At 40.7% G+C, this 15,656-nt stretch overlaps 2 protein-coding genes across 10 annotated transcripts in view; both read left to right on the top strand.

Moving 5' to 3' along the window:
* The first annotated feature begins 17 nt into the window (after positions 1–17).
* LOC135461850 (heterogeneous nuclear ribonucleoproteins A1 homolog) lies at positions 18–5,810 on the top strand. Of its 6 annotated transcripts, none has more exons than XM_064739104.1 (12): positions 18–181; positions 420–592; positions 809–929; positions 1,240–1,450; positions 1,579–1,680; positions 1,858–1,890; positions 2,095–2,175; positions 2,359–2,499; positions 2,753–2,866; positions 3,400–3,494; positions 4,926–4,998; positions 5,422–5,809. In XM_064739104.1, the coding sequence occupies exons 1-10, from the start codon at positions 47–49 to the stop codon at positions 3,471–3,473; spliced, it is 1,185 nt and encodes a 394-aa protein (XP_064595174.1). In that variant the 5' UTR covers positions 18–46; the 3' UTR covers positions 3,474–3,494; positions 4,926–4,998; positions 5,422–5,809. The 6 variants fall into 6 exon arrangements, with proteins under 6 accessions (XP_064595174.1, XP_064595173.1, XP_064595172.1 ...); XM_064739103.1 differs by having other exon boundaries at positions 19–181; positions 3,668–4,998; positions 5,422–5,810; XM_064739102.1 differs by having other exon boundaries at positions 19–181; positions 2,753–2,878; positions 5,422–5,807.
* A 4,255-nt stretch (positions 5,811–10,065) lies between these two features.
* Positions 10,066–15,656, top strand: part of LOC135461847 (uncharacterized) — a 36,555-nt gene continuing 30,964 nt past the window's right edge. For all 4 annotated transcript variants that reach the window (XM_064739098.1, XM_064739097.1, XM_064739096.1 and 1 more), the window contains exon 1: positions 10,066–10,285. The gene's annotated coding sequence lies outside the window, so the exon portion shown is untranslated. The remainder of the gene's footprint in view (positions 10,286–15,656) is intronic.

Here is a 15,656-nt window from a genome sequence, read left to right as displayed (position 1 = left end):
TAGCGTGCGTGCCTTTTGCAGAACGGTTCGACACAAATTTTGAAAAATGCCTTACGGAGGACGTTATGGTGGTGGCAGTGGCGGAGGTTATGGCGGTGGTGGAGGAGGAGGTGGATACGGCGGCGGCGGCGGTGGTTTTGGAGGTGGCGGCGGTGGCTATAACGGAGATCGCGATGGTGGGGTAAGTTTGTAGAATGGATCATTTATGAGCACCATGCTGTCCCTTGATTTGTCCGCCATCTTTTATTTTAAACAAAAGCAGGGACTGGTCTGTGAGAAAATAATTTAGTGAATCTAAATGCCTTTCGCAGATTAGTGTTCCTTTGTCTGGCCAGATCCAGCTTATCTACCCATTGGGTCACATGATCGTCTTCAGGAAAAATAGAAATGTTATTTCTTTGCATTTGAAAAATTTTCAGTTCAAAAGAAGGAGGCGGGACGATGAAGTTATCGACCCTGAAGCGGAGCAGTTTCGCAAACTTTTTATTGGAGGCCTGAGCTATGAAACGTCTGAAGAGGGACTCAAAGCTCATTTTGAGCAGTGGGGAGAAGTGGTGGACTGTGTGGTAATGAAGGACAGCGACACACAAAAGTAAGACGTCTTTTCTTTCAGTAGGCTCGAAATCCATTGTTTTCAGCCTTAATCGAAGTCTGATTAACATGGTTGTTTCTAGTCAAGCAGTGAATAATATCTGCAACTTTTGTATGCCTTTTTTTTTTGTTTGCTTAGAATTATGTAAGTGCATCAAAATTAAGTGTGCTTGGCAGCATTTATATCTTGGTTATAAATTAAATTGTCTTTTATTAGGTCACGAGGGTTTGGGTTTGTAACCTACAAGATGGCTTCCATGATAGATGAAGCACAAGATAACCGACCACACATTATAGATGGCAGGGAAGTGGAATCAAAGAGGGCCATGCCAAGAGAAGTGAGCATACTGTCCATATACACGTTAAACTAGTTTCAATTTGAATGTCTCTATGGTACAAAAGTTCTGGCTTTTAATAGTTTCATAAGAGCATTGGCTGTTCTGTATGATGACGAAAACTGCAACGTGCCATTTTGTCACCTAGATTGAGGTTATGATCTTGTCAAAATCAAGTCAGAGCACATGGGAATCTACTGGAAATCTGATCGTATTTATAACCACATCCATAAATTTGTGAAAAACAAAGAAATGGGTGGAACCATTAAGTGTTTTCATCAGATTTTAAATAATGATTGATTGCTTACTTTAGGATGCTAACAAAAATGAGGCCCAGGCTACAGTGAAGAAAATGTTTTTGGGAGGTCTGAAGGATGACACAACAGAGGAGGATGTGCGGGAAGCTTGTGAAGCAAATGGCAAAGTTGAACAGATAGAGATGATCACGGACAAGAACACTGGGAAAATGAGAGGATTCTGCTTTGTGACATTTGCAGACTATGACACTGTGGACAAAATGTATTGTAAGTATTGTCTTCATTCTAAAGCTTTAAGTATTGATCTAGCTTAATGTAATCCCTTTCTTTAAGCAACATTGAAATGGAATTATTGGTCGAATGCTATTTAACTATTCATACTCCTTTTGTTCTAGTGAAGAAAAGGGTAGACATCAATGGCAGAAGAGTGGAAGTGAAGAAAGCTCTATCCAAACAGGAAATGAATACAGATGGTAGTGGACGAGGAGGCAGACAAGGTATGTATTGTATACATCATGTGTTGGTAAATTTAGCATACAAAATGCCCACAATTATGAGTGGTTGATCAGAAATTGTGCAATAATGGCCTAGTAGAACTGCTGTGATCAAGTTGTCTTGACAAGTAGCATTCGAAACATGACGTATCCTTTCTGAATGGGTTGTGTTTGTTACAGGTGGAGGGCGTTTTAACAGAGGTGGTGGGGGAGGTAAGTTTATGTCGTTAAGTAGACCTCATTTACTTGGAAAATTAGAGGCTGCGAAAGTACAGGGAAATCAGTTCTGCTCTTTGTGTCTGCAACTATGCTGCTTGTTCCAACATTATCCTTAGTTTCACACTTAACAAAGACTTGTGAATGGTTTAAATGGCCATGTTTTAAAAAAAAAAAAAAAAAAAAATCTTTTCATTTCAGGAGGCTACGGAGGTGGTGGAAATTACAGCTCTGGGGGCTATGGGGGAGGTGGTGGTGGCGGAGGCGGCAGCTTTAGGGGAGGTAAGGCATACATTTTGGTAAAACAAAGGACTTAATCTGAAAGATTTTAGTTTTTGATAAATTTTTTTTGTTAGTCTTCAAACTTAATAGTATAAAGTTTAAAGTGTTTGCTTTTATTTTGCTTTCTACAAATGCATATTTCAAAGTTCTTTTGGGTCACTAATGGGCACCTGATGTTTACAGGTGGCTACAACAGTTATGGCAACCAAGGCGGCGGCAGCAGCGGCTTTGGTGGCGGAGGCTATGGTGGTCAAGGAGGTGGGAGCTGGGGAAGTCAAGGTGGCTACAGTGATGGTGGTTACGGTGGCGGCTATGGAAACCAGGGTAAGAAAAAGATACTCTTGAATGACCTTAAATGCAAAACTAGTATGATTTTGACTCGATGTTTAGGTGATGTCAGAATAAATTACTGTTATTTCCATATTATTTGATCGTATTGGCAGACCACCTATTAGTTATTGAGCATCTCCCCACTAAGGGATATTTTCTCTGCAACTACTTGGATTATACTGCTTGAGTCATGACTATTTACTTTAAAATGTGTAAAAGCATTTCAATTACTAACCTCTTATATCAGGTGGTGGAAGCTGGGGATCAGGAGGAAACCAAAACTTTGGAGCCAACTATGGAGACAGCTACGGAGGTGGACCAATGAAAGGTGGTCAAGGAGGATACTCACAACGTGGATCAGGTCCATACGGTGGTGAGGGTCTCGTAAAGCTATCTTGTCTCTTGAAACGATTGCTAAAATTTGTTCTAGTATTTCATCGCCTGTTGCTTTGCTACATTATCCCTCATTTAACAATCCACCAGTCATCAGGTGCTTGACATGGATACGATGCCCCCCCATTTTTATTTTGGCACTTTGTTGTAATGCCCTTGTTAAATTTTGATCATCGGAGACAAAACAGCTTGAGAAAGAGTAGATTAGAGCTTGTAGACCGGCTGTAGGTGCAGTCCAGTAGTGCGTCTCACAAATGCCATTTAACCTTTGGAGGTTCATGGGCACTTTGTTGATGTTTTTGTGTAGTGTACATCAGGTTTCATGTTGGAGAATTCCTTATTTGCGTATTCATTCACTCATTGCATTGAAGCTTGCCTTTTCCTGTAATGCTGCAAGAGCAAGTACACTATCAAAACAATGTGTAGTAAGAACAATTCAGTCACTGATGTGGATTGCTTGCTGAGAGCGAGTATTTGACGATGTTTGGTTTGCTGTTGCAGGCGGCTATGGAAACCAGGGAGGTTATGGGAACCAAGGTGGTTATGGAGGTGGAGGGGGTGGTTACAGACGCTGAACCCCAGTCAGATCTTCACAGGTAAGTCCATTCAAGAAGATTCTTACAATCCATGAAGATAACAAAATTCTTGTCAGACAGTGAAAGTTAAAAGTCAAACTGAGAGAATTGTAGAAGTAGCACAACTATGACTGAACAGTGAATTAAATGCAGTGTTGTCCCTTGTTATAATCCTTGATTTGTTTTTTGTGTAGGCAGTTTAAAAGTTGAGGTTATGGTAGAGAAGATGCCAGGGCTTAATAGGACAGGAAACTAGATAAAATCGTTTCCATACCAACCAACCACCAGCCATACTCCAAGGTTAGCCAGGACAGCAGCTTAACTTAGGTTAGCTAGGAACCTGGTTGGACCTAGCTGAAGCTAAGCCAGGACAGCGGAAGTGTGTATAGTGACAGTGAGGCATTACACCAGCATACTGAGAGATATTGCACTGACTAGTGCCAGGGATGTAGCTGTTGTGAACTGCAGACCATTATTAAATGGCAGCTCTTGAGACATTTTATCAACAACTTCTAAACCTTGTGGAGACCTGTACTCATTCATTTTGAACATAGGCAATGCCTGATGTTCGTGTCATTTTAAATGGTTTTACTTTTTATCATGTTGTAAACTTGTGATTGAAATGTGTGCTATAGAGTAAAATCAAATGTCATTCATCCTGTATCATGTACAATAAATAAGTTTTATGTATGATAAAAAAAAAAAAAAAGACAATTGAAGTTTTCTTTGCCCATTCTTGCACCCTTTTTTTTTAAGGGTTCACAAAGCCCTAGAATTATCCTTACCAGGAGTTCATTTTAAGCCACTGAGCTACGTCACTAAAAGTAGAAGTGCAATCAAATATTTGCCTCACATGGGCTTCTGGAGAATTTGAAAAGCAGTGTGCATAAAATGAGCCCCACAAAGATTTGACTGTCCTTGAAACTCTACATAGTTAAATGTAAAGTATCTTGGCATCATGTTGTGATTGGTTGTGAGGTTGATAAATATTATTCAGTTGAGTGTATGGTATTGATGTGCCAATGAGGTAGGTACCTAATAGGTGTGAGCAGCTAGTCAGTGAGAGCAGACTTTACCCAGCAATGTAGCCAGCAGAACAGTGCAGGGTTATCAACCTAGAAGTTAAACCGGTTAGAAGGAAAGGAGTTTGGAGCCTAGTGAACAGCACATTTAGGCCAGATCTTGATGTAATAAGTTAAGGGAAGGTAAGTCAACTCTATTATGACAGTTTCACTAGAGTACTGCTACACAATAAATGTGGAAAAACCTTTAACGTTAATTTAATTTTAGGTTGTAATTCTGGCTAGAATTAATGCAGCTTTGAAGATCAGTCAGTATTAGAGAATTAGGTCAGCCAGATAGGGATGCTTAATAGTAAAGCTGAAGGGGGATATGTGGTCCTGGACCGAAAGCTCATTGCGTGTGGTCTTATGCTGGGTCTTTTCTTTTCAGGATAACCCAGATGTACCCAACATGGTGTAGGAAAGGAAAATCACTTTTCTTTGTCCACCTGACCTAACTGAAGGTATGTTTCTTGCTCACAGATATGTGCCAGATGGCAGTTCCATTTTGGTGTCTGATGAGTGAGGAACTTTCGTTTGCCATTTTTTAAGACAGAGGTGATGTTATTGGATGAATTGATTTCCAGAAATAGCAACTAAAGTTACAACAGTATGCGTTCTACGTGGATCTTTACAAGTTGTCATTGCTGATAAAACGAGTTGCATACTCAGGATTGATTTTTTTAGTTGCTGTGGTCATACAAGTATATTTTGAAGACCTCAGACGTGTTTGCAGAGCTTTGATCCACTTTTTCTGGTGAAGTTATATTTGGCTTTCTGAAGTATAAATATTTGGACGTTAGTGCTTTAGAACAGTGGATGCAACACTTCATGGTAGACATTTTTTTGTGATCAAATGGTTTCAGTTACATTTTCTGAAATAACAGGTTGTGAGCTGCAATGCGATCAGAGAGGCATATGATCTGTCAAACGGGTCAGAAGAAATGAGGATGGTGGGGGTTGCACCACATTTTGGACCAGATTCTGCTGGAGTCGGCCACAAACACCAAAATTCACAGCATGGTGGTTACCATAGGATTCACATGGGAAGCCAGTTCTGAAGGCGGCTGTCGGAGTGCGGCATGTGTGATGGTTGCAGGCAGTCCATGCTTTGCCAGCACCAGACCTGAACACCATGGTGTCCATTCGAAATTCTTCGCTGCTGCAGGCTGTAATGGGATGGACTGTCCCGGTCCATGAAATTAATTGTTGGAGATCCAGCTTCCCCCTAGCGATATTCTGCTACGAATAAATTTCTAAGTAAAATGACTTTGGCATTTCTAGTTGCTTTTCTTCAGAGTGATTTGATTGGTTTAACTTGGAATTGAGTGAAAATCTGCTGTGCACTCCAAGACACCAATGCAAGTGGTGTATGTTCTAGACTGACACTTGCACTTACAGAAGTGAAATTTTAACAATGTTCTGTTACGGAAGTGGTTTCTGTTGAATGCAGTAATTGCCGGTTAACAAAAGCATTAACATGCGCTATGTACTAGCTGAATGTTCTACTCACATTATGACCATGTCAAATGTGAAAGTGACGGACTGTGGAAAAGCCAGTCAGTGACTTGGCAAAGGCCTATTTACTCCAGTTTTCTCAGCCTACGAAGCGGACGTGCCTGGGGATGTGAACAATTCTTTCGATTTGTCTTAAAACCTGGTCAAAACAAATGTGAGCAGTCCTGATTTAAGTTCGTCAAATATTTATGTGGCATGTACCGATGAATATTAAATGAAGAAAGATGTTTTGGTCTTCATTTTTCTGGCCAATGTGGAATGGATTTAATATCTCGTTAATATTAAGGTGTCCAAACTTCGTACACACGCCAGATAAATACGTGTTTTGACACCACTGAAGTGAAGGCTGTTGCTGTCTTGACGTGAAGATGGTATTCATTATCAGCATCACCGGGTTCATTCCCAAACGGAAATAACGCTGACCTAAGTTAAGCTACACGTTAGAATATCCTGGAGCTTATTGTGTACATATATGTACTTATAGCTCGACGTGGCAGTAAATATGAACAGTTGACTAGAACGTTAAACGTGGACTTGAGCATAGCTGACAAGGTTGTTAAAGTGGTCTGGCATGAAGTTTCTAGACTTGCCTTATATATTGCATGGCTCCGCATAACCACGAAGCATACGGTTCAAAGGCAGCCTTTATGGCCAAATTTGCGGTGGACAGTGCTCTTGATACCATTTGCACAGTCTATTGTCTGACGTGAAAAACTAAAATAAGTGAAGTCCACACAATTTAATGGCGATCAACAGAATGAATATAAGTGTAATGTCCAATATTGGTATACCATTCGTAGTCCCTAAAGGGCATTCCAAGTCGATAATCGCAAGATCCATTTCTAAAACAACATTTAACACTAGCTCCCAAAGACAAAGGTATGCAAGAAATTGTAAAATTGGAAATTAAGACGAGAGAGAAGCGGTCATCAATTTTCAATGATGCCAGCCAGACAGTGAATATTCCAGGCATGAATTCCATATCAAAGTTCACATTCATAGTCCATGAATGAGTTCCAGGTCAAGTAACAAACAAGGTATCTCAGTCGTGCTGATTGCAACTGTTCATAAAGGCATCATGCAGATGCAATGAGCATGGCTGCCTTTACGGCCCCTAGCCCCAGGTTAAGCGGTATTAGATACAGTTCGAAAATGACTAGCGTTACAGAACTACCGAACAGACTTTCCCGTTAATATGTAAGGATCTCCTACTACAAGAGGCGCCATCAAAGATCTTACACATGACATGCTGGTCAGTATAAAAGCTGTCTATAAGATAGACGGTTACACTCGGCAACCAGCGCCATCTATGCTGTTAAATACCTTGTACGCGATAGATATGTACATAGGGATAACAGCGCCGTCTATGTGCTTGATCGCAACGCAGAAGGCCAGAGATTCTGAACGCTCTGTCCATACCTGCCAACGAGAGTGTTATACTCGTAAAATTTGAGAAAGGCGTTTGATGGAGTATTTTGAACTAACAGCTTGTGACGCAGATTAAAGTCATCACAATTTACGCAAGATCTGACAAATGATACAAGGCAAGATATGTATACACCATATGCAGGACCCATTGGTATATTGCTATCTAAACAAGGACAATTTACAATATCAAAATTGAAATTATCACTTTTGTCGTAAAGGCGGCGTGAAAGGAGACCTTGTTCGTGTTTGTACAGATATAGATCCAAATAACATGTACCATCAGCACTTACACATATGTGCACTGTAGACTTTTAAGCACATAAAAACTGCAATGGGCCAGTGTGAAGAATAAAAACCACGTAGAACAATTTCAGGGCACCAGCTGTCTGTCATCTCAGTTTCCGGGGCCTAAGCGGCCCCTGGGCCCTCGCCTTTTGAGCTGGGATATACGACCGATGGCCGTAGCACTTTCAATTGCTTCCAACGCGACCACATGTATATTCCACATAGTATATGGTGTGCAAAATTTAAGTTGTAAGGTCCTCCACGCATTATACTGACTATCATCGTACAAATGAAGAATTCTGAGCTCCACATCAATCAGTCAGTCGATATAGGCCTACCCAGTGATAGAAGTCAGTTACTTTACAAAAGTCGGTGGCATTTATAGTCGAAGCACTCCAATTGGTTCCTCAGTCCAGTAAGAAATCTCCCCCGGGCTCTGTCTGGTTTCCTCCCACCATAATGCTGGCAGCCCGGCGCCGTTGTAGGCCTATACGTGATATGTTCTTGAGTAAAACATCAATCAAATGTAATAAAACTGAATGTGAGCAATAATATATAACAGTATTTTTGAGTACGGCCAGTTAAGCCATAATAGAATAAATAACAATGGGCAGAGCATACAAAAAGTTGATAATTTTTAAAATCAGTCAATATCAAAATCCAATCAATATCGCGTGGCCACCCCTGGCTTCAATGCATGCGAACACTCGCCGACAGAAAAAGAAATAGAAAAAGTCAGTCGCCAGATGAGATGACGTGGGATTCGTTGCCATTCATCTTGGAGAGCGAACGCCAGTTCTTGTCGGTTGTCCTGCACAACTCAAGCTGTATAGGGTCTGGCGATGTCATGCTGGTACAGGACACCACGTGGCTGCTGCTGAAGGAATTGCAGGACAACAGGACGTAGAATTTCATCCACGTAACGTTGAGATGTTAGGTTCCTGTAGATGATGACCAGTGGTGTCCGTTCCTCTCCACAAATCCCATCCCACACCATCCCGCGGCCGCCACCAAATGGTACCACCTCCTGGACGCAGCCGTTCGTTCGCCTCTTTGACGGTAAACTCGCTGTCTGCCATCGGCTCGGAGCAGGCAGAAGCGGCTTTCATCCGTGAAAACAACACGTTGCCAATCACGTCGGTGTCAACGGCGTACAATTCGAGCCCATGGCAACCGCTGGCGACGATGTTCGGCTGTCAACAACTGCCCTCTGAATGGTCGATAGGCCCTAATTCCGTAAGGCATGAGTCTCCTGGACACGGTCTGCCGACTGACCCGGTGACCTACAGCATTGACTGACGATGCCGTCACTGTCAGAAAGCGGTTCCTCAGGTGTAAGGTGCGCAGGTTCTTGGCCTGTCCGATGTCTGCCCTGTCTGTCTGTAACGTTGCATCAAGTTTGACACAATTACACGAGAGCAGCCGAAGGTCCTTGCAATGTGGGCATGGGTGGCTTCCATGGATACCATACCCAGGGCCCTCTCGCGTTGTTCTGGAGTCAATCGAGGCATTACTTTGGTGTTTTTTAGTCATCACACTGTGTGTAGCTGTTTTATACACTTATTACATGTGCAGTTGCGACCATCCATGGGTCACCTGATTTTTCAACTTTCTTCGTTGTCTCAAAACAAATTCGTGTGGACGTATATGACGCTTGTTGCACACGGGAATATGCTTCGTACAATGTTTTCCTACAATAATTTGGTATTAATTTGCTGAAAAGGGTGGTTAAATTTAACTCACAGAGTCGTAAAGTTTCTTTTGGCCGTCAGTTTATTTCCGTAAATAACGTTGCTACGCTATAACATACGGCCCACGTTATAAATTATGAATCAAGCTTCCCATGTCCCGGTACATTTTGGGTGCACAGCGTTACCAACAATGCATATTAAAAGACATGCGTTTAGTCTTCAGCAAAACACTTGTTTGCCCGGCTGAAACTATCCCGTTGATTCATTTATAAATGCTGTGATAGTGTCAGGTGTGCAGAATGCACTGAGAGCATTTTTCGTTTCGATGCATCTTTTTTCCAAGGGCCCTAACTCTCGCTTGACTATCGGCAGCAGAACCCAGTATTCATGTTGTACAGGTACACTAGGTCATAATATATTATTTAATAATTTGTTAAGCAACGATGTGAGAGCGCATAAAACCATGAACATTAAGCTCATGTTTAAGACGCACGGCATGTTGTGGCAAACATTCTAGAAGTGCCCGTTTCGTAATGTGGTTACTACCCTCTTGACCCTCAAATTGATTTTAGGAAAACAGGTGCGCGCGTGCGTGGAGGAAATCAGAGCGTATCGAAACCGTCATGGCATTGCCTTGGGCGTCGAGCAACAGTGAAATACTCATAGTCTAGGTCACGCTACGTTTCAAGTCTCGTTTCCTGTAAGCAGACAGGATCCTAGAGGATCTTAAGACGTTCAAGTCAATTGTTTCAGAGCCAACAATATTTACTCACACCGAAAACGTGGATTTACAACCAGCCGGTTATTCAGCAGTTACTCAGGTACCTCGGTAAGTATCGAATTTCAACATCAACGGCATGTTATAGCGCACACGCCTGTTTGATGAAAACTAGACTCATTAATATACTCATTTTTGTGCTGAGCATGCAGTGGTAGCCATATGCATGGGGCCTAGCGATGCAGCTTGTGTGTGACAGTGGGATTGTGTGGCTGGGATTTTGTATCTTCTGTAATCTAGATTTCCTTGGCAACATAAACACCATGACTTCATCAGTAGCATCACCAGCTTCGCCGATGTTAGGCGGTTACTGGTTGGCAGATTTAAACCAGCCTAAGCAGTGCAGTCGTTTGAATCTCGTTTTGAAAGCTGATGTACCGGGTAATTTAGTAACTGCCTACATTTGACTGACCTGAAGAGCGGTGGTTTAAATGGTACAAGTGTTCCTTTCACAGGTGAATGAAATGTACACCCCCCCACCCACACACACACACACACACAAAATCACTCATGGCATGTACATGTACAGAGTACATTTCAAACTCAAGTCAGACATTACTGAAGTGGAGATCATCGATCGTAGGTTTTATGTACCAAATCATAAACATGACTGCTCCGGTGGTTGTATATACAGTATAATATACACACCAGACGGACAGTATACAGGATTGTTAATGGAGTGAAGAAAACTGTCAAAGACATTCCAAGCAGATACACACATGGGTGAGGTTTTTAGTCACTCCACAAACAGACAATTAAAGAAGAAATTCTGGGAGATTCAAGCCTGACCAGTACACAGAAAGTGCTGAAGGCCAAACATGGGATTCATTTGTTCAACTGACCAGCACCAAATGGTTAAAACCTTGCATGCCAGGATTGGTCAGCGTGTGTGCCTGTTTTCCATCTAGAGCTGGGCATTAATCAGGATTGTGGGGACTGGGACTAGTGTCTTGATCAGGCTCCATTGTGATTCCAAGCTGTTTCTGGCAGGCTAAGAAGAGAACGTATGGCTTTTCAAGGTGGCAAGAGCTAAGAGCATGCAAAAAACAGTGGAATGAGAAATTTTTTCATTGAACCTCTATAAAGTTCACTCAATACTGGGGGAATTGATCTTCATATGTATGTACGCAATGCATCTGTTCATAAATTACATGTACCTATATATACCGGTACTTCAAACGCACAGTGAACTAGCATGCTCTTGATTGCCATACCCTTTAACCTTTTATAAGGGAACTGTAATTACTTTATATATATATTTGATTGGTGTTTTATGCTATACTGAAGAATATTTCACTTATACGACGACACCCAGCATTATGTTGGGAGGCAGAGCCCAGAGGAAAGGAGTTGTAATTAAACACATGTAGTAATACCATTCTGAATACTATTTACTAAAGAACACACATGAATGTGCCTAAATAAATGATCATGTGAGACTCAGCCAGTTACTATGTCATTGTCATACATGTATAATATCAGCCAACTACTCCCATGTTATAGTCATATCCTATTAACCTATGGTTATATGGGTGTTCCTGTGCAGCCAATCCCTCTACATCCTATCCCTCGACCAAGCTACAAATATCCACAACATCTATGTGGTGTAGCAACTAGCTTCCTGATTATAATAGCAATGTGTCATATCCATACTGAATTTACTATATATAATCTATTCACATGTATGTACATAGATAAGTGAAAGTTTCTGGACCCAGGAGTTAATTAAATGTGATCTCTAGTCTTTGTATCGCAATAATGAATGTGTGTTTCCTGAATAGCCTGAATTTAGGGTAATACACAACACCTTGCGCTTACATTGCATTGGTCAGTTTTTAAATTTACGATTTTTGTGGCATTAAGAATGTTATATGTGTACATGTATCTAAAATATCAAGAACAGAGGAGTTAATAGTGTTAGTACATATATTGTTTGATATATACTTACTAATGTAAGAAGTTTAAATTGTGTTCCTCAATTAAAATAGCGAGAAAATTCTACCGTTCATTTATGACGGAAAAACTCCTAACTTGGCGTTTGGATTTGAGATGCATGTACATGTAGTAATTTAGCTTAAATTTACGGGTTAATTCACAGGTACATCATCTACAGATTTGATCTGAATTTTTAGAAAGCCTACTAAGGCTAAAATTTGAAGAGTCTAATATTACTGTCAGGTGCAAGTAACTTTTTATTCTCTGCCTGGTTTCCCCCACCATAATGCTGGCTGTCATCATATTAATTGAAATATTCTTCAGTAGATCATGAAATACTAATGAAATAAATAAATGAACTAAAATTTGTTTATATAGAGAGATACATGCATTAAATTATAATGAAGAATATACTGAGTGTGATAAATCTCTGAGTGAAATAATAATAAAATGAAATCTGAAGGGAGAAATCCACAAATTGTAGATGTTTACATAGTCTCAGTGTTTAGTCTTCAGCACAAATTAGTCCATCAGTGTCTTCATCTAGATCTAAGTGAATTTTATGGTTCTGAAAGTCCATCATCAGTAACATATAGGATCAAGTAGAAAATGGTTACCATTATTTATCATACTGATACCAGTTGTGGAATCTTCACTTCTGGTCTACATGTAAATGCTTGTTTGTGTTGGAGTGCCTATTGTACATTTGTCTCCATGTACCATTAGCATTCCTGTGTTAGTGTGATGTGAGGGTTAAAGAACTCCCAAATGGATACTGTTTAGGGTTGCTATCTGTTGGCATGCCAGTTATGATAATGGCTCAAGTCTGTTCTCTCATGGGGGCTGCACGTGGCCTGGCTAGAATTACCTGCAGCAGCTTGCGCGCAAAGTGGTGCGCTAACAAAACTGTTATTCTGGCTGTAAACCAACCAGCTGGTTGCACATGTGTTAGCAGTAGTTTCTGCAGCATTACCCCGTGAAGGTTACTGTTACAGTTGTACTGTGCTCGTAAACAAGTCAAGAAACTCCTGAGATTTCATATGTATATAGAGAAGATAATAGAACATAAAATATTACTTTTGGTGCTGAAACTTACATTTATCCTGTAGGTTATCATTCTGAGATCCAATCAGGCCTCAAAGCACCATTCCAACACAGAACCATTCAACCCTCACAATCAGACCTCTTTGTTGGCAAAATTGTTCGAGCATCCGCTGCAAGGTCAAGAGACCTCAGGTCAGTCAGGTCATACCAAAGACTTTATAAATGGTACTTGCTGCTGTGTTGTCTGGCGCTCAGCATTGAGAGGTTACAGCAAGGAAACACGACTGGTTGGCCCAGTGTCAGTATAATTTGACTGGATGAGGTGTCATATTTGGTGTCTTCAGCTTGACACTCACCCTGCCACAAGAGGATGCAGTATATGTGCGCACACCTATGTACGACAGTAAACCCCAAGCATACATACTGTCACAATCAGACGAAATGTGTAACATATTCAGTGGCCAAATTTCAGGTCATTGACCGCAATAGAGCATTATCTTACCCTCTGTTCTTCAACATAAATTCTCATAAAATGACCAAGCCCATGAAAACATGCGGGGGCTTACTTAACATGCATTACCCCTCATATCTGCTGCCAGTACTCTCACTGGGCTATATCAAATTTTTGGTGAAGTGATTTTGTTGATAGGGGTTTTTGGGGAATCATAGCAGTCAGACTTGATCAGAAGATATGTTGGCAATTCACTGTGTGAGAAATATTGAATTCAGTGGTGAGATGAAACTGAAAGACTTGGTGGTTGCGTGTTCATACAGGTAATGAACTGAACGTACTTGTTCATCAGGTGTACTTTTGATAACAATCAAATAGACTGATTATTAATGAGTGAATGAATGATTATGAATTGGCACTACATCAATAATGTGGTCATTGGCATTTAGTAATCAAATGTAATAAAGAATTACATGCATATTTAATTGTATTAGGGACATGTGAATTACACCTGTCAATAATGCATATGTATTTGTATCCGTTTTTCAGTCTACTGTTACATGTACATGTTAACTCAAGCAGATTGGTTATTGGATGGCTGTAGGCTGTGGCTTTCACATGCCTAGAGTTAATTTTTTCTGTCCGGTTCCTGTGATATGGTTGACAGATGGATGATTTTGTTATCATTGAGGGCACCTCTATACCAGAGCGCTAAATCAATCTTGTTAAAGTGAGTAGGTCAAACCGTGCTGTACACCAGATCGCCCTGTTTTGACGCCCCAGGCCATAGCAGAATATTACCTAATTAACTCATCCATGGGTGTGATTAGTGCGGGGGTTTCGGCTGAATGATGCAGAAAATACCGCTGATTATGGTTTTGTCATTGCTGTGAGGCAAGAATGTTGATGTATATTGATGATTGGTAGGAGCATGCTTGTATAGCTGCTCACTGAGATGAACACCGTTGTGTTATATATCAGTACATGCAGATGAGATCTACCTTCATATAGACATGCATCCCTGCACCAAACCCTACTGTGGGAAGCCAGCCCATACAAATCTGTAGTTTTAAAAATTAAAATGAAAAGGAAACAGAAAATGTAAACATAACAAAGAACAAGACCATTGACAACTATCCAAAACTACATGTACCTTTATTTGTTATGATTTCCCTTCCAGTTGACTCCTTGTCATATAACTGAAAATTGTTTAAGTGTAACATTGAGCCCTAAACACTCACTCACTCTTTCAGTTGACAAAGAATTTCTGCCGAAGATAATAATTTAGGTAGAAATGCTTAGATTTTCATCACTGGCAGCTTACATTATGAATGTGATCTATAAAGCCCATTATAAAATTTCAACATTTATTGGTAACTGCATTTGTTAGCCAGAAAAAATCTCTGGTGTTTCTACTGATTTGTATTTTTAGTTTTCTTTGACTTGATGTGTAAACATACTGTTATCAGACTGCATACCAAAACAAACAAACTTGCCCATCAAATTTTCTGTTTTACCCCCAGGCTTGTCACTCTTTTTTTTGTTTCAAGAGTTCCTTTGATTGATAACAGAGCTCCTAAGTCATAAGAATATGAAAGAAAACAAGCATGATGATGAAAACATAACATCATGGTTGGCATTCTGACATTTTGTTGTAAAACATCATATTTAGGCACTATTGTGAATTTGGTGGTTTTTTTTGGGTTGGGCATGATGGGAGCGTTTATTTTTTTTAATTTAAAACTTAAAAAATGGTACTTGTTGCTGCCGGTGCTTAGCACTGACAGGTTAGAGCAAGGAAACAGGACTGGTTGGCCTGGTGTCAGTATAATGTGACTGGGTTGGAGTGTCGTGTCTGGTGTTTTCGACATGATACTTCAGTGGCGGCAGCACTTCGGCGGCATGGACTGGCCTGCCACAAAAAGACAGAGTGTACATACACACACCTAATGACTCCTCCTTCTCATATGACGGATAAATTGTTAAGTGCGA

Source organism: Liolophura sinensis, chromosome 1 (assembly GCF_032854445.1).
Source record: "Liolophura sinensis isolate JHLJ2023 chromosome 1, CUHK_Ljap_v2, whole genome shotgun sequence".
NCBI classification, from domain to species: Eukaryota; Metazoa; Mollusca; class Polyplacophora; order Chitonida; family Chitonidae; genus Liolophura; species Liolophura sinensis.
Note: the sequence above shows the minus strand (reverse complement) of the source record. Positions and strands in the feature narration are given on the sequence as shown.

Bases quoted from the DNA above. Each gene is read 5' to 3' on its own strand.
- LOC135461850 (XM_064739101.1), top strand. From the start codon at position 47: ATGCCTTACGGAGGACGTTATGGTGGTGGCAGTGGCGGAGGTTATGGC. The intron at 930-1,239 runs GTGAGCATACTG...TGCTTACTTTAG, and splicing joins AGAGGGCCATGCCAAGAGAA to GATGCTAACAAAAATGAGGC. The intron at 2,176-2,358 runs GTAAGGCATACA...TGATGTTTACAG, and splicing joins AGGCGGCAGCTTTAGGGGAG to GTGGCTACAACAGTTATGGC.